General features: G+C 35.8%; 1 protein-coding gene across 2 annotated transcripts; it reads right to left on the bottom strand.

Annotated features, from left to right (window-relative positions):
* Nucleotides 1-153: 153 nt before the first annotated feature.
* LOC106869582 (phosphopantothenate--cysteine ligase) lies at nucleotides 154-21,958 on the bottom strand. Of its 2 annotated transcripts, XR_016244671.1 has the most exons (8): nucleotides 21,820-21,958; nucleotides 11,217-11,305; nucleotides 9,816-9,955; nucleotides 8,912-9,126; nucleotides 7,822-7,941; nucleotides 7,235-7,300; nucleotides 4,609-6,023; nucleotides 154-2,186 (listed from the first exon to the last, which is right to left on the bottom strand). XR_016244671.1 is itself a non-coding variant. In XM_014915383.3 (7 exons), the coding sequence occupies exons 1-7, from the start codon at nucleotides 21,946-21,948 to the stop codon at nucleotides 5,850-5,852; spliced, it is 933 nt and encodes a 310-aa protein (XP_014770869.1). In that variant the 5' UTR covers nucleotides 21,949-21,958; the 3' UTR covers nucleotides 154-5,849. The 2 variants fall into 2 exon arrangements, 1 of the variants encoding a protein (XP_014770869.1); XM_014915383.3 differs by having other exon boundaries at nucleotides 154-6,023.
* Between the last annotated feature and the right edge of the window lie 167 nt (nucleotides 21,959-22,125).

Below are 22,125 nucleotides of genomic sequence, written 5' to 3'. Positions count from 1 at the left end.
TGCAGCGATGTGCTGTTACAGAGCATTTCCCCTATACTACTACCACAACCACCACTACTACTACTAATCCATTGCTACAGATGACCAATGACCAATAACAAAATAACTGTCCTGAAAAAAAAAAAAAAAGAAAAAACAACACAAACTACAGAATAACTGAAATAAAATTGATTTTTATTTTTATAAATTTAATAAAAATTCTCAGCATAGTTTACAATTGATAAATTCAATAAGATAGTTTTGTTTATTTATATATTTGTTAATATATAAAAGAATAAACTCAAGCTAGATATACACTCACACATACATACGTTCATGATGAAAACGGTGATAATTGGATCCTCAGTAAGGTACAAAAAAACCAATTAACAAGAATAATTTGGTCTAACTGACCCCCAGCATACGTGTGTTACTAATACTTATTCTATTGATTCCGGAGAAGGAATGGGAGAAGGATGGCTGAGAGACAAATTTAACTTCAATTCAGTTTGAACATGGAACATAAACATATGGAAACAATATTCTATAAAGGAACTAAAACTTCTACCCTGCTGTTTCCCACCCTTGGAAAATATCAAAATTGGCAACAAATGATAAACAAGACACATAATTTTTTTTTTACAAAATGACAACTTTAAAGGGGAAATGGTTACAGTGTTGGAGTACATGATGGGGAGTCGAAATCTAATACGATCAGACTCAGCCATCACTTGTAACCAAAGGCAAGATGTATCGCAGGATCTCTTCTGCTTCCTTGCATTCGGATAGCAATGCCTGCAATGCCCCTGGTGCTAAGCTGTACAGGCACCAAGTCAGTGGTCTTTCTCATGGATAAATATTTGTTTTGTGGGAATAAGAGACATTCATACTAGGGCAGTTGCCAGTCTTTCTCAAAAGAATTTCACCTTGGCCTGCACCTACATGGTAACTCTCTTTGAAAGCAAAAATGTCTGTAGGGTTTCAATTACAAAGTGGGTTACATCATATGCAAGACAATCAATTCTTTTAACAATAAATACAAAACAATGAAATTGGTGTACTACAAATCACAACTTTGTGGTTGAGTGAGAGAGTGATTGAAAAAAAAAATTTATTTAAAGATACCCAGTTGGAAAAAAATTTTAAGCAACTTTGAAACGATTTAAGTAAATAACTAAATCTATAAAGGAATCAAAATACAAACTGTTACAAATGTAAAGTAATTTTCAAAATGGTCAGAGTAATGGTGAAATATTTCAGAAATAGAAAAATTAATTAAAAAATAAATGATGGAATGTATTGAAGTCTGGATTAAGATGATTATTGTTGTTGTTGTTGATCTTTTAGATTTTGTCCTTGAATATTCTTTTGTTAGAGAGACAGAAGGCCAAGTCAATAAAACAGACCCCCCCCCCCCCACTGAAAATTTGACAGTATCTTATCCTAATATTATATCATCTACAGCAAAGTACTTAACATTTCAATTAGCTCAGTCAACCTTGCTGTTAATAGGTACAAGGATGAGGTACATTCCACCAGTAGGAGAAACAGGATACTGTAAAACTGATTAGTTTCATTATTAAAAAAAAACCAAATTGTTTCGATTAATTATTTAATTATCCAGAAATGCAGTAAAAACAATAATTAAGTTAGTGTTAATATATTCATGTAATTAATATTAAAAACCTACTTAAACATACTTCAGCAGTGAGGAAAAGACAACATTAGCATAATGACTAATATTATTTCAGTAAGTATTTAGTAATTCTCCCATCACTATTTCAGTACAACAGGGTGAGGTCTCTGGGTCACTGAAGAAATTATTAAAATAATGCAGTCTTCATTAATATTTCCAATTAGAACTTTTGGCGCTCATTATATGAGTGCATGGCCCATTAGTGTCAAGTTCATGAACCATATTGTCATGAGTTCATTTCCCAGACGAGGCAATGCATTGTGTCCTTGAGCAAGGCATTTCATTTCACACTGCTCCAGTCTACTTAGCTGAAGTGAGTACCAGCAGTAGCTGGGAGTTAACCTTGTAATGAACCAGCACCCTGTTTGAGGAGAGTTTTGTGCTGTCACTTATATGCCACAAAGTGAGAAGACAGTTCTATATTTAAGAGACGAGAAATTATGTACATTATTTACATTTGACGGATATTTGTCCTCATCTTGTTTGTTGTTAACATTTCGGCTGATATACCCTCCAGCCTTCAACAGGTGTCTTGGGGAAATTTCGAACCTGGGTTCTCATTCCTAAGGTATTTTTCAATGTTGTTATTATTATTATTCAGATCCAGGTTTGATTCCAGGTAGTCACCTGAATAATAATAATAACAATAATAATAATAATAATATTGAAAAATACCTTAGGAATGAGAACCCAGGTTCAAAATTTCCCCAAGACCACCTGATGAAGGCTGGAGGGTATATCAGCCAAAACGTTGTGTTAACAACAAACAAGATGAGGACAAATATCTGTCAAATGTGAATAATGTAAAGTGAGAAGAGTTCTGCCATAATGAGCCTGTAGGCTGGAGACAAACATATGTTAAATATAGAGTGAAACACTAACAATTGCTTTTCAAGTGGATGGCATCTCTGGGTTATCAACCCATGACATATATGTATTTAAATAGGGTATTTTTCTTTGTAACATTATTAATCTATTTAGTAATTTTCTGACTAATATTTCAACAAATAAAGTGAAACCTATTGAGATCTCATAATACTGAAACATACCTAGAGTTGTCTCCCATGTTTCCTACCAGAACCGATTAAGTTGTTGAACTAGTGTTATCTTTTCCTCACAGTATAAGTATTTCTAATTAAATACATTAATGAATCAAACTGGCTACAAAAACAGCTTCTGTTTCCGTTTTCTGATCGAGGCATTAGTATTACAAAAATCTGTACAAGAACATTCCAACAATTCATCTGAAGAATCTAAATTTGCAAAAATAGCTAACCTCATTAAACATAAGGAAAAAAAAAAACTTATAAAAGAATTGGTCTCTTGAATTTTGTCTTTTAAGAATCAAACTTTGCAACAAATTACATTTTTTTTTTTTAAAAGTAGAAAAAGTGAACCACAACCACCACCACCACCACCACCATCATTTGTTTCTTAACAGATTGGGATGGTGTTGCATTGTAGACTTTCTTTACAAGTCTTACCATTTTGTCTTAAAGTTGTACAAGGGCAATCATTAATTATCTGCACTACACACCCTCCAGTCACTATAGCACAGCTTTGAATTTGAAACATCAAGTTGTTATTGCTTTAATAATAATGAAGCCTGTTGATGCTTTCAAAAGGAGAACCATGGTTAATTTACATGTTTACAATAATATTGCATTATTTACATCAATAAAGTTGTTAACAGATAGACACTGCCCTGGTTTCTGTTTGCCCTATAGAAGAGCAGTGTTCAGTGATCTGTGTTTCTGTGTATCAGAGATTGAAATCCATCAACAGGTTTGAGCACAGTTTGAAAATTGTATTTTGCTGCTATGGACTGTCTCCAAATAAATAGAAAAATTCAAAACTGATCATACAAGCATCACACATCAAAGAATTGGACACCACTAATGACAATACTGAATGAGCCCATGTTATAGTTCTATCGAACAGACAGATGACTGATGGACGACATAACAAAGTAGTTGTGATTTTGTTCATGAAATCATCCACAATAGACTTGGCCATGTTTAACAATTAAAGATCTCAAAACACAGAACCAGATCAAACAAAGGATTTTATCCAATTCACTGTCCCGAGGTGACGCTTTATTTTTGTGACCCTAAAAAGACGAATGGTAAAATTAACTTCGACAAGGTTTGAACTTAGAATGCGGTGTACAAAAACTGCATGACATTTTGTTCAATACTTTAACAACTCTGCCACTGTAATAAGTCAGGTTGCAGACACTAACTCAACACATCTCAGTATTAGGTTTAACATATCTGGAGATCTGGTCCAATCGACATTTCAAGTTCAAAGCTGTACTACTGTGACTGGTGATGCATGTAATGACTAACTTTACCACCAATAGGGAAAAAAAAAAAAATTACAAGTGCTTTGCTTGAAAATTAATGACATTAATGATATGCCTTCTAAAAATTATCCAGCCCAAGAATTTTCTGCTTGGTTGTTTTCTCAACTCAGCTACACTCATGTTAAGTCAGCAGACCGTACTCAATTCATATGCATTCTTATCCTCTACATTCACCGAGTATAACAACTCACTACCATACATCATCATATTTACTACACTGGGTGAAAAAAAAAAACAAAAAAAAAACCTGCCTTGAGAGAGAGAGAGAGAGAGAGAGAGACCATTGGTAGTACTTCCCAAGAGAGATTCCATCACCTTCAGACTTCAACCAACACAAACTACTGTTAGTCTCATCTCGAGTACTAATTATACTACACAGCTACTAATTTCAATCAGCATGCAATCAGTTCACAGACAAAGCTGCTTGCCAAAACAGCTATGCCAATACATTTGTCCCACCATCAACTCTAGTTTGTTATCAATGTCACAGATCTCACTGGATCTATTAAGCATTATCTGTTTGTAATGACTACACAAGAATGATTTACATGACTTACAGCTATCTTACCCTCCATTTTGGTTTTTGCAATACATTTCTCTTCCGTGTCAAATTGTTGTATCTTTTGACAGGGTATTACTATTATATTGGTGTGCTGCCAGAAATGTTACAGTTCAAAGACAAAAATGCTCAGTGATATTTCTTCTGGCACTTTACATTCTGGTTGCCTTTAGCTTTTATTCTTCTGAAGCCAATAAATAAAATACCAGTTGAGCACTAAGGTTGATGTGAGCAACTTTCCGCTCCTTGGAAAATTACTGGCTTTGAGCCAAAATCAGAAAGAATTATTATTGAATGTGAGAGCAATGCATGCCATCAAAGTGACACTGGGGTACAAATATACGAAGCCCAGTATGCCCATCATGACTACCCATTTGATAAGGGTACACCAGGCACATGCATCACAACCATATGTGCATGACATGATGATTTCATATCAAGATGAACAGCGCATGACCTTGAAGGTGGAGCCCAGTTAGAATTTCCTTCAGGTCGAGCAGCTCATTCTGCAGAAAAGGTCCCTGAATATTATTATTATTATTTCTTTGCTGATCAATGAACCTGGGTCTATGTGAGTCCTTGATTGGAGACACTAGTCAGAAGACCTCCAGGTACAGGAGAGCCATCATTGTCATCACTTATTATTACAGACTACAAGTGCTCACTTTCTTCTTCTACACACAGTTAAGACTCTGTTGTTAATGAAGTTTTGAGAACATCAGACTACAAACTAATACTCTAATCTATGCCTATGTCCACCTTTAAAACTGTAGACCCCAGCCAACTTTTCCCAAATTTTTCTTGTATTTCAACAAGGTGTTGAACAGTCTGTTTCTGTGCAACGTTTTTATATGCAACCATCAATTCCTGTAATCCCTTATCAACATACATACACACACACACAAAGAAAATAATACCAAAGAAAACCGGACAACAAAGTCTAGCCCTTGGTAAATCCTTATGCTCTGATACACCAAATTCCTTACTGGCATCACTGCCAACACTAACACTACATTTAGCTTCCTTATACAGTAATCTCAGTCACTTCCACAAGTCAGTCGTTCAGATCTAGCGTGCAAAAATTATACATATGCATGGTAATAAGATTCTACTTGAAAAATAAAATTTACAGCAGAATTACAAAATCACAGTTTCTATAAAACTTCATTCTTCAAACTAATGAGACGTAGCAGAATGTTGAAGAACTGATTGCAGACGAACCAATCCTGCCCCCTCATCCCTATAAAGGATTATTTATTGTTTAACATTTCATTGTGTCTGGCTATCAACTCTTTGATAATGAGCTCTTCTATTTCAATTCCTTGTGAAAGACATTCGGCAGACAGCATGATTGGTTTTGAGGAGTCTTTGGTAACTAGAATCACCTCTTCTTTCCTTGTCTCAAGAAGGTTGGCAATGACTAACTGGAAAATTATAGAAAATGAAAACGATATTTATTGAAAGAATAGAGAGAGGAAGAAAGATTAGAGAAAAAGAAATATGGAATATATAGAGAGGAACAGAGTAGAAAGATACAATGGAAAAGAACAGATTGAAAGAAGAATACAGTGGAAGGAAAGAATGAAGAGAAAGTAAACATTACCAAATGAAGAGGTTTCAGCAATTAACCAAATTTTCTCATGTATAAGTTGCACTCCTAATTTAGTGTTAAATTTTGGTACAATTTTTTTTTCCTTTCAGTTTTAGGTTTGCAATGTGTATAGATTGAATCCCAGTTTTTTTTCAGTTAAAATCAAATAAAAACAGTGCAACTTACACATGAGTAAATATGGTGTGTTCTTCATATACATGATATATATTTTAAAGTACAACATATTGAAGCACAGAAGTTAAAAGAGGTTCACAGCATCCTGCTGTCAACCCTGCTTTAAGCAGTTACAGCTGAAATCTATCCAGAATTATATATAAAACTTACACTGTACATATGATGAATTATACATATCATCCTCCATCTCCTCTAAGTCTCTAATTTCTATTTATACAAGGTTGGCCAAAAGTAAATCAAAACTCCATAAATAATATTTGTAATTCTGTATTGACTCGAATGGAAAAATGTGTCGCTCAAGAAGGACTTCAGTTTGAACAATTTTCATGATGTTTCATATTTAGGTGCTTTTATTAAATTCCTTCAGTTGTTAAACATAAATAAATCTTGGAACTAAATGGTTGTGATTTACTGCCAGGTGACTTCTGGCCAAACCTGTACAGTGTATATATGTAGAGTTTGTAGTTTTTAGAGATACATGACCACACTTGCCTTGACATTGAGAGTTAGCAGTCTCACTTTTCAGGTAACAGTCTTTTAAACTTGAGCTATCATTACCATATTTTCTAGCATACAAGTCAAATTTTATGGGCCAACATTTACAGCTTAAAATGTAGTTAAACTTATATACTCAAGATGACTTTGGAAGACCAAAGATTCCAGGTGAAATGCAGCAGAGTTTGGAAAGGTAATGATGATACTTGAATGTTTACACTACATATTTGCACTATATACTACATTGAATTAAATACTAGAAAATAGGGTGAATAGTCTAAGGTATCAAATTTTGAAAAAAAGTATCTCCAGAAAATTTCCCTAACAATATAGGAAAATATTTTGTTTCCTTACCTGGTGTTGATATTTTTCTAGAGCTGCTTTTGATTTCGATATCAGCAAACTTCTGTTAGTTTCTAACTAAAAGTAACAAAAAGACATTTTTGTTATGAATTTGCTTTAAATTAAAATCCATAACATGGAAAGACAAAAAAAAGGAAAAAAAAAAAAAAGAACATGTTTCATTTAAGGAGGAAGGTGCATTGTGGTTAAGAAGTTGACTTTGTCAGGGTTTGAACTCAGAATGCAGTGAACTCAAATATTACATGACATTTTGTTCTACAATTTAACAACTCTGCCAGTTTGCCACCTGTATAAGTCAGGTTGTATATCTTAATTCGACACATCTCACTTCTCTGGCTCTAGGAAATGGATCATCTGCATGCACACAGATTATCATCTTATCCAAAGGGAAATTTATTTCACATTAGCTTTGCACTGGACACAGTAATAGTTGAATAGCTAAGAAGGTTCCCAAGGTTCCAGGTTCATGCCAGAATGGAACATGGACATTAGATGATGATGATGAAGATGACGATGATGTACTAGTCAAGTATATGTATTTTGATTGAAAATGTGCAATATACTGAAATGTTACTGACCTTAAAAGAAATTATAAAAGCATCTGGTGCCCAGTCTTTGACAAGTGGTTCCAATAATTTAGGAACCAATTGAAGAGATAATTGTAGAGAGCCATTTGAGGACTGGATTTTGTGTTCTGGCTACAAAAGGAGACAGTAAATATCAGTTAACATGGCAGCAATATAGAAACTATTTCAAGGGAGAGAGGGGTTCTAAATGGTCAATCAACATCTTAGAAATAGCAAGATGATTTCCCTCAAATCATGGCCAAATAACTTTAAAACAAAAGAACATGTTGGATAATGTAGTCCTAAATAAACAATGCCTGAAAAAATAAAGAAAAAAATGATATGGTTATGGTTGGATTTTTTTTTTTTTATCATAGATCTCTATCAACCAAGACTGAATGGGGTTAAACAACATCGATTTAGATAATGCATGGGCAACCTTTCTCGAGAAGTGGGCCATGTGAGACATGGCTCATTATCAGGTGAGCCATACAATTAAAAAAAAAATTCAAGGTAATTTACTGTTAGGCATGTCATTCACAAAGTCCCACAGGCTGCACTTTGATTGCCCCTGATTGATCTAAATCAGTGGTTCTTAAATCATTTTTTTACCTATGGACCCCTTTGGTTCCCATTTATCTCAAATGGACTCCCAGAGTCAGTCAATGTTTAAAAAATCCAATTATATTTTTTATAATTAAACATTATTATAAATTGTATGTTTTAAAAATTGATAAAATATTTTGTGTATAGCAGAACTATAAACAATTTATTGCAGATAAATCTTATTGCAACAAAATCTTATGTGGACCCTGAAGGGCCATGTGGACCCTAGTTGAGAACCACTGACATAGATGATAACAGATGCTATAAGTGTTATTGAGTGTTGTTGTTGATTAGTCCCTGATCAGCCTTGACTGATCAGAGCTGTGATTAAACGTGTTCCAGTCACAAGAACCTAATTCTTTTTCCCCACAGACAAAATATGTAGAGCAACATGTGAGGTGATTGTCATAGACAGGTTAGTATCAAAAGAGTTAAACAAGCAAGATTATCAGATTTGAAGAGAAGATAAAAAGATAAGATAAAACAGCATCCATACCATTTGATCTTTGGGAATATAGAAGTCAGACACAGCTGCTGCAAGATAGAGCATAGCGTTGAGGTGGAGAGTTTTTAGTGCCAGAGCTGCTATGCGGAGTAAATATAAATACTCACTCAACGTTGTAAAATCTACTGATAGTAGCATTTCAGAAAGTGTTACCTTTTGATAGATGCGTAATATCTTGCTAATTTTCTCCTCGTACTTGCCTTGCACTATGTACAGGAAAGAAGAAAAGTAAACATATAAACAAACACAATAAGCATAAGAGAATTAAGACAAATAAACAAAAAAAAAAAAAACTGATTGAAGCAGTTGGCAGTTCTTGCAAAAAAAAAAAACAACTTCATAATTTGGCTAAGATATAAAACGTGTTTAGCCCAAGGTCAGTCTTTTACTGAGTAAACCTATGATCAAGAAGAATTCCTTATCAGAATACCCATGAGATGACATTCCAAATAGAGATTTGGCTGCTGTTTCTAATTGGTTATGAGATTGCACGGAGGGAGTTCTGTTGGTTTGAGAACTTCCACTTTGGAAGCCTTCACCTTAGACCATGTGGAAAATCAATGTAACTTTTAAAATTTAGAGAAAGGTTTTTCAACATTTCTTTAAGCCTTTAGCATTCAAGCCAGCCATGTCTGGTCCAAATATTCTACCTGTTTTATGTTAAAACTAGCCAGATCCAGCCTCTCAAACCTACCTTGCCATGTCATTCTAAAAATAAACAATCACATTATCAAAATCCCTCAAACCTACAGGATAATGCCTGATTAATTCAAAACAATGTGGATAAAAAGGCATTACTTTGGACAGAATAATATGAATGCTAAAGGGTGAAAAGACAAACAAAAGTAACAGTAAAGTATTAATGTGATAATGAAGTATTTTTAATTAAACTTACCTGCAAGTGACTGTGTCTGGCCATCTTCACGGAATTCAAGAAAATCAAGTAGATTTTTGCGTGAAAAATTGCGAGAATATGGCTCAAGAGAGCCGTTTCTGTGTAAGAATATCACTGCATAACCACTATTGAGAAAATATCTATTTACAAATTAAATGAAAATAACATTTGCCTTTTGTAAAATCACTGGGTTTGCTTTTTTTAAATAAATAAATGTAAAATGGTAAATTTTCAAGATGAGATCAGATGAGGGAAAGTTTCCTTGAAACTTCAATTTAAGCTGATATTGGAAAGAATGTTAAATGGTTAGTGAATTTATTAATTTCCTTAGCATTTGTTTTTTTCCTATGCTAACAAGAATTTGATGAGAATCTGAGGCAGGATTCTATGGCCAGATGCTAGTATAAAAAAAAACATGTAAAAACAAATAAAAATGAACAAATGCTCTTCTTTTTACCAAACTTTAGCCATTTTAAGCAAGAAAGTTTTTTTCTAGAAACCTTTGAAAGTGCAGAGAGACAAACCATAATGTCATTATCATTTTGCTTAAGCAGTGGGTGACATGTGGAACATAAATATTCACACACATCCATATGACAGGCTTCCTGCAGGTTCTGCTTACCAAATTCATTCACAAAGCATTGATCAGCCTGGGGATATCAATGCCTTTTGTAGAAGACATTTACCTGAGGTGCCATGCAGTGGGATCAAATCTGAAACCATGTGGTAGCAAAGTGAGCAAGCTAAAGTAAATAGATTTGACCCTCCATTGATGGACACCTCCAACCAATAAAGTATTTTTTAATCTTTCTTGCTATTCTGTGGGTAAAGCATGAGAATTACAATTTTTTTTTTGTCTTTTCAATAGTAGATGCATCAGTCAAAGTTCTGTTTATAATGTATATTAAGTCTCCCTTCTCTCACGTCCTTTCCTCCAAATCCTTTAAGTATGGAAATTTAAATTAGATTTTAAATTCCAAATTCCTTTCAATATTTTCCATCAGCATCTTTTCACTGATATATGGTAGAATTACATTATTTACATCTGACAGATATTTGTCCTCATCTTGTTTGTTGTTAACACAATGTTTCGGCTGATATACCCTCCAGCCTTCATCAGGTGTCTTGGGGAAATTTCAAACCTGAGCTCTCATTCCTAAGCTATTTTTCAATGTTATTATTATATGGTAGAATTAGTCAGTCCATTGATTTCATTTAAGTATTGATGCTTGAGGCCAGTTAGTCTACTTTCCCTTTTGCTAACACATTTTTTTTTTTTGCCTTTTTCTGTCTTAGATTCTATCAAAGTTACTAAACAAGACATCATTTTGAAAATAGTAAAAACAAATATAAATTAGAATAGTATAAAGTTTAAAAAAAAAAAACACAGAATAAGGATACTCGGCTGATGCTGATCCACGAGTCCCCTGGCTGAAGTTGTCAATAAAACGTACAGTTCGGCTTTCTAATGGAACAATGGTACCTCCAGACTAAAAATAAATAAAAAGGTAAACACAACAATGAGGTACTTAGAAAATGCAATTTATATAACACAAACCTGTAAATAAATGATTATGATAAATATATAAAGCAGAGATTTCTAAAACCCTTTGTGTCTTAAGAGGGAAACCCTTTAAACTCCAATTGCATCATCTACAGTAAGTTAGTTTGAATGGCTAAACCACATCCCCCCCCCCCCAAACTACTTTGAGAGCATTGAAATCAGATCTGCAAGTTAAATAAATGCTAGTTATATGACATATCATATTTTCCACCATACAAATCAAATTTTTCAGACCAAAATTGACAGTAAAAAAAGATAGGTTGACTTAAACACCAAGACAACTTTGGTGGACCAAAAATTCCATGTGAAATGCAGCAAGATTTGGAAAGATAGGGATGGTGCTGTTTCAATATTTACACTATATACTACTCTTTACTCTTTTATTTGTTTCAGTCATTTGACTGCAGCCATGCTGGAGCACCACCTTTAGTCGAGCAAATCGACCCCGGGACTTATTCTTTGGAAGCCTAGTACTTATTGTATCGGTCTCTTTTGCCGAACCGCTAAGTTACGGGGACGTAAACACACCAGCATTGGTTGTCAAGCGATGTTGGGGGGGACAAACACAGACACACAAACATATACACACACATACATATACATATATATACATATATACGACAGGCTTCTTTCAGTTTCCATCTTCCAAATCCACTCACAAGGCTTTGGTCAGCCAGAGACTATAGTAGAAGACACTTGCCCAAGGTGCCACGCAGTGGGACTGAACCCAGAACCATGTGGTTGGTAAGCAAGCTACTTACCACACAGCCACTCCCGCGCCTACGTTGACTTGTATACCAAAAAATACAGTATCTGCCTCTCCAGGAACCATCAACCACCAATCTTTCAGCCCTTAGTTAACATCTCCTCCACTCAACCAACTACGCTTCCCAAAAAATATTGAACAAATTTCAAATACATTGTATAATCAAATCTTATAATCCAGATTCTTCTACCTGTTTCAGTCATTTGACTGCAGCCATGCTGGAGCATCGCCTTTAGTTGAACAAATCGACCCCCGGACTTACTCTTTCTAAGCCTAGTACTTATTCTATCGGTCTCTTTTGCTGAACCGCTAAGTTACTGGGATGCAAACACACCAACATCAGTTGTCAAATGATAGAGGGGGAACAAACACAGACACACAACATGGACTTACACACACACACACACACATATATATATATATATATATATATATATATATATATATACACGATGGGCCTCTTTCAGTTTCTATCAACCTAATTCACTCACAAGGCTTTGGCCAGCCAGAGACTATAGTAGAAGACACTTGCCCAATGTGCCAGGCAGTGAGACTGAACCCGGAACCATGTGGTTGGTTAGCAAGCTACTTACCATACAGCCACTCCATGTGATTATAATAATGTTCTCAAGCAACATTAACTCCTGGCTCTCATAATACCAAACACTGCCTCACAACCACTGGTCTTTGGCAGCATTGATAAGAAAACCAAGGAGTCAAGTTCTTCTAACTTTCTACATAAAAAGGATTATTATACTTTGGCACCATTTCTAACAAAATAGGTCTGTCCAAAACGAAACCAAACAGCCTATCAACTAACCTGAGCAATGTAATCATGATTGTAGTACTGAGTATGGATAGCTCTGACCTTTAACTTATTTTACCCAAATCATGCCACACGAGTCATGTTTACCTGTGAATGAAAACGAGGAACAGAAAAGGAAAAATTGTTGAACCCCTGAAAGTTATTTCCCTTGATAGGCCGTAAAAATTGATTGTGTTTTTACCATTATAGATTGTGGGTCAGGGCTAGTCTAAACCAGAACTCTCATCCAAAAGAGCTATGATTACAGGCGTTCTAACCGTGACAACCTCGTCTCTTCTTTTCAGCCAGTGTATCAAGGACAACATTATTCAATATGTCCCTTTTTTTTTTCGACAATAGGGTTAAATTTAGGAAGAGTTGAAGGACTCATTAGTAAGTTGAACAAGTATGTAGAACAGTTCTTAATCGCGTCTACCAGGGCTTCATGTGGGACTCATGCATAAATATAATCAATTTTTCTTTGGCTGATTTGCATTTTACTTTTTATGGTGTGGCCCAAGTTCTGGATTTGGCCTGGATATAGAAAAGGTTGGAAACCACTGACATTGGATTGATATTACAAGTGTAAATAATCCAGACTGATATAATCAGTGGAGATAAGTGGTTGTTTATAATAGTAAAGAGGATAAATATCTCACATCATCTAACTTCATCTCACATTAGGAAAAATATTTTTTTTTTTTACTTGTGGTCATGCTGAGGCACCATCTTGAAGAATTCTTAGTTGAATGGATCTACTCTAATACTTATTTTAAAAAAAAAAGCTTGCTAATTATTACATAGGTCACTTTTGCCAAACTGCTAAGTTATGTGGTCATAAACATACCAACACTGGTTGTCAAGCAAATTCACTCACAAGAGTTTGGTCAGCCAGAGTATATAATGGAAGACACTTGCCCAAAGTGCCATGTGGTGGGACTGAACTCAGAACCATGTGGGTGGGAAGCAAGCTTCTTCACACCCACCCACGCCTGTGCCTCAGATACCTGTCTTCATCTAATAATGACCAATCTAAGGAGTGTTCCAACAATTAATTACCTCAAAGTCCAGTCCTTGTTGCAGTGCAGTATGACTTTGGGAGCTACGGCAGCAGAGTGCAAGCCCCTGGTGGAGCCTCCCCTGTTGGATACATCAAAGGATGGAGACCAGACTAATAGGGACCACCTCTACCCAGAGGTAAAAATGGGTTCAGTTAGAGCCAACACCCCTATCCCACCATCTAGAAGAAAGTAAAGTTAGAGAAACGTCAATTCAAAAACCAACCAGACCAGGGAGAAGAGAAGACAGCCCAGAATCAAGAGATTGGAGAAAAAGTCATAGCTCCATCAAGAGTGAAGGGCTCAAGCTAGTGCTTCCGTTATGTATGAAGCCCTGCTTCTTAATCAGTATGCCGGGAACATCCACTGTACTTTTTTTTCTATAACCATCATTTGCATTGAGTTCACAGTATTGATTTGTTCCTACCTATTTTTTTCCTCTATATATTGTATTCTGGTGTTAATTAGTAGGTAATTATCAAGAGACTCTGGCCCACATATTTATGTTATAAAGACTTTATCTTTCGTTTTCAATTTCAGAAATAATAGTGACCAAGTATAAGCCTTAAGGTTTGACCAACAACTATTTGCTGGCTAAACAAGGGAGACAACTCCGAAAGTTTCCAAATTCTTAGCTCTTTATTAGCATATATTTATAAAATCATTGTTTGCCATTCACTTTTCCATACTTGCATGGAATTCATTTGAGGCGGATTTGTTATAGCCTGATGCCCTTCCTATTGCTAACTTGTTTTCAAGGAAGGTAATATTCCCCATGAGCAGATATTGTTTTCACAGAAGATTGGAAACAAAGGACATCACTTGCTTGTTAGCGACATTTACAGCTATCACCTGAAGTCACGGCAAGGAGACAATAACACTCTCACACACACATACACACACATATATACACACATACATACATCAGACCTCTTCCAGTTTCCTTTAATCAAATTCACTCACAAAGCTTTGGGTGACCTGAGGCCAAGGTACTATGTGGTGTGACTGAACACAACACCATGTGACTGGGAAGCAAACTTCTTACCACACAGCTACGCACATATGTACTTGATATATTTCCCATCTAATTTTCCAATCCTGTTCCTTGTTACAGACTTTCTTCTATTCCTCCTTTTAGGACAACCATTTAGCACCATTAATCCTAACAGTACATTTTAACAACAGAAACAGAAGAAATTAAATTTAACAACATATATTAATTCTCCAAAATATATCAAACATTGCAAAATGTGGTATAATCCACATATGATATAGATACATAAATTTAGTTTGAATTTTATTTTATCCATATTTTCATTTAACTTGAGCCAGCTCATGATTATTGTGAGATAAGCTGTCATTAAATATAGGATTTGTGTGGATTAGAAATATATTTTATATTTCATGCTGATAACTTTTAAACAACTTCAAAATTTCAACATATGATTATCCTTAATTTCGTCTTCTCATTATTATGGCAGCATCATTAGCATGCCGGATAAAGTGGTATTTCATCTGTTTTTGCATTCTGAGTTCAAATTTCACCAAAGCCGATTTTGCCTTTCATTCTTTCAGGATCGATAAAATGTATAACTGTTGAACACTGGGATTGATGTAATCGACTTCGGCCTTCTCCTGAAATTGCTGACCTTGTATCAAAATCTGAGACCATTATTATTCTTATGGCAGCAAGCTGACCAAACTATCAGAACACATGACAAAATGCTTAGCAACATTTCTTCTAGCTCTTTACATTCTGAGTTCAAATAATGTTGAAGTTGATCTTGCTTTACGTCCCTTCAAGATCGATAAAATAAGGGCCAGTTGAGCGCTAGGATCGATGCAATCGACTAACCCTCTCCCACCAAAATTTCAGGTCTTGTGCCTATGTTACAAACGATGAGAATCATTAGTATTATTTGCAAGCTGGAAGACTCGTTAGCACGCTGAACAAAATGCTTAGCGGCGTTTCATCTGCCCTTATGTTCTGAGCTCAAATTCTGCTGAGGTCGATTTTGCCTCTCATCCTTTTAAGGTTGATAAAATAAGTATCAGTTGAGCACTGGGGTCAATGTAATCGACTTACTCCTCCCCACAATTTTCAGGCCTTGTGCCTATAGCACAAAGGATTATTACCTCCGCCTTAGCGAAGGTGGAGGTATTGTTTTCAGTTGTGTTTGTTTGTTTGTCATTGGACAAAATATCTCAAGAATCGCTGGATGCATTTGGATGAAGCTTTCAGGGATGTTTAGCCTCGTGACTGGCACGAATTGATTACATTTTGGGATCGATCAGATACTGGACAAGGATTCTGGATTGTTTTTCCAGGCTTTTTCATACTTAATTATTGAGAGCAGCCGGGTATATTTTTAGTATTCTCGTTTGTGAGAGCAGTGGAGTTTATTTCAGATATTCTCATTTTAAAAATCATCTCCCGCTAATAGTTGAGAGGACGCTAGTGTTGCCTTGGCGGAGGTTTGCGCTCTCTGAGTGCTCGTTATTATTATTATTTAGCAAATGGCTGTGGATTGAAAAAAACGTTAGAGCATGAGACAAAATATTTGTGTTACTTAGTTACGGCCCTTCATATTTCCGAGTAAAACTCTCACCAAGGACAACTTCCGTCCTTCCAGGAGTCAATAAAATAGAGAACCAGTGAAGTATTCGAGCCAATATACACGATTGTATTCCCCGCCACAAATTGCAGAAAATTTTGTTTTTTTATTTTTTAACTATTATGATCCAATTATCATGCACGAGATTAATCTGTTTGACAATATTCTTGCGGTTAATCTAGAAACTGTATCGACTAATAAAATTCAGAGAACTCTCTTGAGTTATTTCCCTTTAAATCTAAGCGTTGGACGTGGTCAATTGTCCGGTATATGACGAAACGTATTTGATGGCATAAAAGACACACTCCAATTTGTGCGACGCAGATTCAGAAAAAGGGGTTTTAGTGCATTATAGCTTAGAGGCGACCTAACTTCCCATATAGGACCCAGGTCAATTTTTTTCAGGCAGTTTTCTGGAAAAAAGATTTGGCTGCGTGGTAAGAAGTTTATTTCCCAACCATACAGTTCCCAGGTTCAATCCCACTGAGCGGGACTTTGGGCAAGTATCTACTACTATAGTCCCAGGCCGACCAAAGCTCTGTGGATGGATTTGGCAGAGAGAAACTGAAAGAAGCCCATCATATATTTGTGTGTGTATCTTTGTTCCCCACTACTGCTTGATTTGTGAACATTTCTTATAAAATTTATAAGACAGATGTTACCCATCTATGTTTATTTTAACTGAGGTGTTAAAACATCTTGTTTTATAAATAATACAGAAAACAAGGACAAGGGATAGGGAATTTAATTAGAAGCAAACTTCTAATATAGCCAACAAATTTGGCTGTATACAAGCATGGATGTATTTGGGTTATATATAAGAGCACTGCTATATATATATAGGAGCAATGAAACTTTAAAATTCTGATTAAACAAAACAGTTACATCAAAACTTTAGAGAAAGGACAGTGAGCTAGATGATATATAATGAAGCTAGAACAGAAATTAGGTCTCAGAAAGCTAGGCTATATATAATAAAGCTAAAACAGTGAGAGATAGTGAAACACTCCTGTTCCCAGCTTGTGCCTCAGTCGACTAACAAATGTTACAAGTAGCAAAGACATTGTTTTGACAACAGAAGATTTGCTTAAGTCATAGAATAATCTGATCTATATTAAAATAACTAAACTTAACAAATAACTGTAGGTAAGGGCTGTATAGTTAATGTCTAAGATAAGGTTCTTAATTCCCCCATTATAGCCACTTCATTTCATTTGTGTAAATTCCCCTACAACAATTTTGTAGTCCCTCATTGATTGAAACTGTCCATGTACCTAAATAAATCCTCACATTCAGTCAAAAATTTTTAAATACATGTAGTGCCAGTACCGCCTGACTGGCCTTCGTGCGGGTGATACGTAAAAGCACCCACTACACTCTCTGAGTGGTTGGCGTTAGGAAGGGCATCCAGCCGTAGAAACTCTGCCAAATCAGATTGGAGCCTGGTGTAGCCATCCGGTTTCGCCAGTCCTCAGTCAAATCGTCCAACCCATGCTAGCATGGAAAGCGGATGTTAAACGACGATGATAATGTAGTATGTGTAATGTCATCATCATCACCACTTAACATCCATGTTCTGTGCTTAGCAATGGGTCGGACAGTTTGACAGAATCAAATGGGTCCAATGTCTACTTTGGTATAGTTTCTATGGCTGGGTGCCCTTTCTAATCCCAACCACATTACAGTGTTTGGGGTGCTTTTCTTTTGTTGCTTTTTTTCATGACACCAGTGTTATTGAGGTCACCATATCTCTGTCTTAGATTTGTTGTTGATCAGTATATCCATACTCTTCAAGCCTCTTTCCAGCTCTCAATGATTCAGAATTTGTAGACATAAATAGGTTTGATATGAAGCTTAACGAAAAGCTGAATGTAAACCTATATCTCAGAATGTCCAGTGAATAGAAAGATATTTGTTTGAGCAACAATAAAGATCAAGGTAATTATTGATCCACAGAATAAAAGAAACATGGATTAACAGCTTGACATTGGCTTTTGATATAAATTAACATATTAGTTTGCAAGCGGTTAGTCTAAGAAATGGAGAAGGACCCATAACCTCTTTAGATCCTTAGTGCTTCAGATGGTGATGACTTTATAAGTTTAGCGTGGCTTTTGAAAGACAGAGATTCGGTGATGAAAGGATGAGAGAAAATGCTTAGTATATGGCTCAAAGGTGGTATATCAGTAACTGTTTAGCTTGACAGACACTTGACAAAAATGTTCCAGTTATATTCATATTATCCTGATCATTTAACGTCTGTTTTTCATGCTGGCATGGATTGTCATTTTATGCAATTTATCCAGGACAACATTATCAAACGTGTACTTTCTTTTTTAAGATGACAAAATGTGGGAGCGATTTTAAGAGGACTTGCAGGTCAAATAGAGGTCTTGTCATTGTCTCGGCAGTAACAATAGTCATAGTGGGGGGAAGACAGAGTAAATAGAGTAGCCTTAAGTAGAGAGAGATAGCTCTGTATTAACAACTTCAAGATTAGAAAAGAAACCATTGTAGTTTCATGATTGATATGACAATGAATAAATAAACTATAGAAAACGAGAAAGGTGGCCCACGAACCATAGAATTTCTTTCTTAATATTTACTAGTACTATCAACAGTTTTCAAGCTTAGGAATATTCGACTAGACATGGAAATCAGAAAATGCCCTCTAAGAAGCATTTAATTCAGGTAAACAATAAAGGATTGGATAAAATAATAAAACCTGAGTAGCCATTCACTTTTCTATGGTTTATTTGGATGTTTATTTATGATCTGGATGTACTTATGGGTGCAGATGTGGTTGTGTGGTTAAGAAGCTTGCTTCCCAACCATGCGATCTTAGGTTCAATCCCACAGGGCAACACCTTGGGCAAGTGCCTTCTACTATAGCAGTGGGCTGACCAAAGCCTTGTAGGTGGATTTGGTAGACGGAAACTGAAAGAAGCCTGTCGTATATGTGTGTCCGTCATACCACTACCGACGGACAACCGATGATGATTTGTGTACGTCCTCATAACTCAGCAGTTCGGCAAAAGAGACTGATAGAATAAGTACCAGACTTGAAAATGAGTACGGAGGGCAGGGTCGATATGCTCGACTAAACCCTTCAAAGCAGTGCCCCAGCATGGCCGCAGTCTAAAGACTGCAACAAATAGGAGGCAAAAAAAAGATACCACCTAAAAGTATGTCACCATGACAGTGACGTGCGCAATTCATGTTAATATCTTAGAAACATGACGTGTGGAAAGGAACGCAGGGAACGAACCATCCAATCCGAATGTTCCATCGACTCTTTTCCAACCAGAGACAAGAATTCTCTCAACCTGTTTGATGGACTTCTTTCAGTTTCCGTCCACCAAATCAACTCACAAGGCTTTGGTCGGCCAAAGTAGAAAACACTTGCCCAAGGTTTCACGTAGTGGGACTAAACTCAAGACAGTTAAGACCAAACCAAGACCACATGATTGAGAAGGAAGCGTCTTGAACACAGCCGCCTATACGTGTGTCTACATATTAAATAAACATCCGAGTAAACAAAACAAGGGGCCGCTATGGTTGTTCGATATGCAAAAAATAACCGCCGAATCTCACTCAAGTCACTTCCTACTGCTTAAAAAAATGTGGGGGCGGCGTATTTCGGAAAACGATGTGACGGTCAAGACTGGAATGCCAGTGCTATCCAGCCAGTATTGACCTCATGCACCTGAATCAATGAGCAAGCCTCGAGTTGTTTGAAATAGCAGTCGAATTTCCCTTAAACCGTAAACCCTACAATCTAAAAAGAAAAAGATACATTAGATGATATAGTTTTAGCCAGGCCCGGGGTGGGGAAAAAAGCCGGTTACTGATGAAATGTCTTCCATAAATCTCAGTCGGAGCTAATCTGGGACAAAACAACAAATCACAACATAAACTTCAAATAACAACCTGACGGCGTCTATTGATCAGCGATGGCTTTCTTTAAATGTATATATAGAAAGTGGAAAATATTACGAAATGATGAAAAATAGCTTCATTAAGAATGTCTGCTTAGCTATAGACAACTGCATTATTTCCACTAAGTAATATAGTTGAGCTTAGTTGATGAACAGTAGTAATAGCAAAGCTGGAATCTCCCCCACCACCACCACCACCACTTCTGTCAAGCCCATGGAATATTCTTAGAGCAGCATACTCGTAAATTTTATGATGACTCCATTCATAACTGCGTGTCACCTTCAAACATGGACACTAAAATCAAACGCTTGAAAAACTGGTTTCAAACCATACGCCAACTCAAATGGAGCGGTTGAAATGTGTTACTTAAACGATGCGAATATATATATATATATATATATATATATATATATATACACATTGTTCCGTTATTTGTGGGATCAACATAAAAAGTATTCCATCCAGCGATGGAATAAATATCGTTTAATGAACACCAGTGGCGTAAGGTGGTTGTCATAGGGGAGGTAGTTAAGTACAAGGTACCGCACTGAACCAACTGCTCTGGCATAACCATTACTTTAAAATAAATACACAAACTTTCCACACAATTCTTTAACTAGATTTACTATTTGTTTATGAGTGCGTATTATTAGATTTCAAAACAAATTACGATCAGATCAAATCAAATCGTGATACATGAGTTATAAAGATGCCGGGAATATTTAACATCATCATTTAGTACAATCAGAATATGTGTCCAGTGTGTGTGTGTAAATTATATATAATCTTGGTAGAGGCTGACTTGAGCATAATTACATATATTATTAATCTCTGCTATGGTTTTGAATACTTCCTTTTCCGACAGTTAAGACGAAACATATGTAAACTAGTTTGATAAGTGCCAACGCACGAAACTTTCAGACCTTGAGTCACTCTGTTGCTTCTGCTAAATATTAATTTAAAATATATATATACTCATGTTTTGAGTTCCTATTCTTCCTCCTTGCACCAACACACACATATACATATATATATATATATATATATATATATATATATATATATATATGTATGTATATATATATATATACATACATGCACACGCACATACATGCATGTAAATTAAAAACAGGCCGCGGAATAGATATAAATGCAAATCAACATAAAATTCAGTGACAATTTAAATAATATTATCCATTATGGGAAATATGAATGAATGAAAGAATTGATTGATTAGTGGAAATGATTGCAACCTACCGTAACAAGTACGACTTTGTTTTTTAACGTGTGTTGTCGTTGAACGAAGTTCTGTATTCGTATCTGCTTCTCTTCGAATTTCTCTGGCACCGGCAATTCCTTCAAGAACTTGCTCGAGTCACTCTCCATGCTTTATCACAACATTACTACCTTTCCTACCTTATTTTACAAAAGACTTCCAAAACAAAGTGCTTCCGTTCGTACCTCCCAGGTATGTCGTCGCTGTTGTCTTTCTTTCTTCTCTCACTCGACTGTAAAAATATCAGATTATATTTTGTTCCAATCCACTATACAAACACACTTGAC

This window comes from Octopus bimaculoides, chromosome 16, assembly GCF_046866305.1.
Source record: "Octopus bimaculoides isolate indiv1 chromosome 16, ASM4686630v1, whole genome shotgun sequence".
Lineage (NCBI taxonomy): Eukaryota > Metazoa > Mollusca > Cephalopoda > Octopoda > Octopodidae > Octopus > Octopus bimaculoides.
This window is presented reverse-complemented; position numbering and strand designations above follow the sequence as displayed.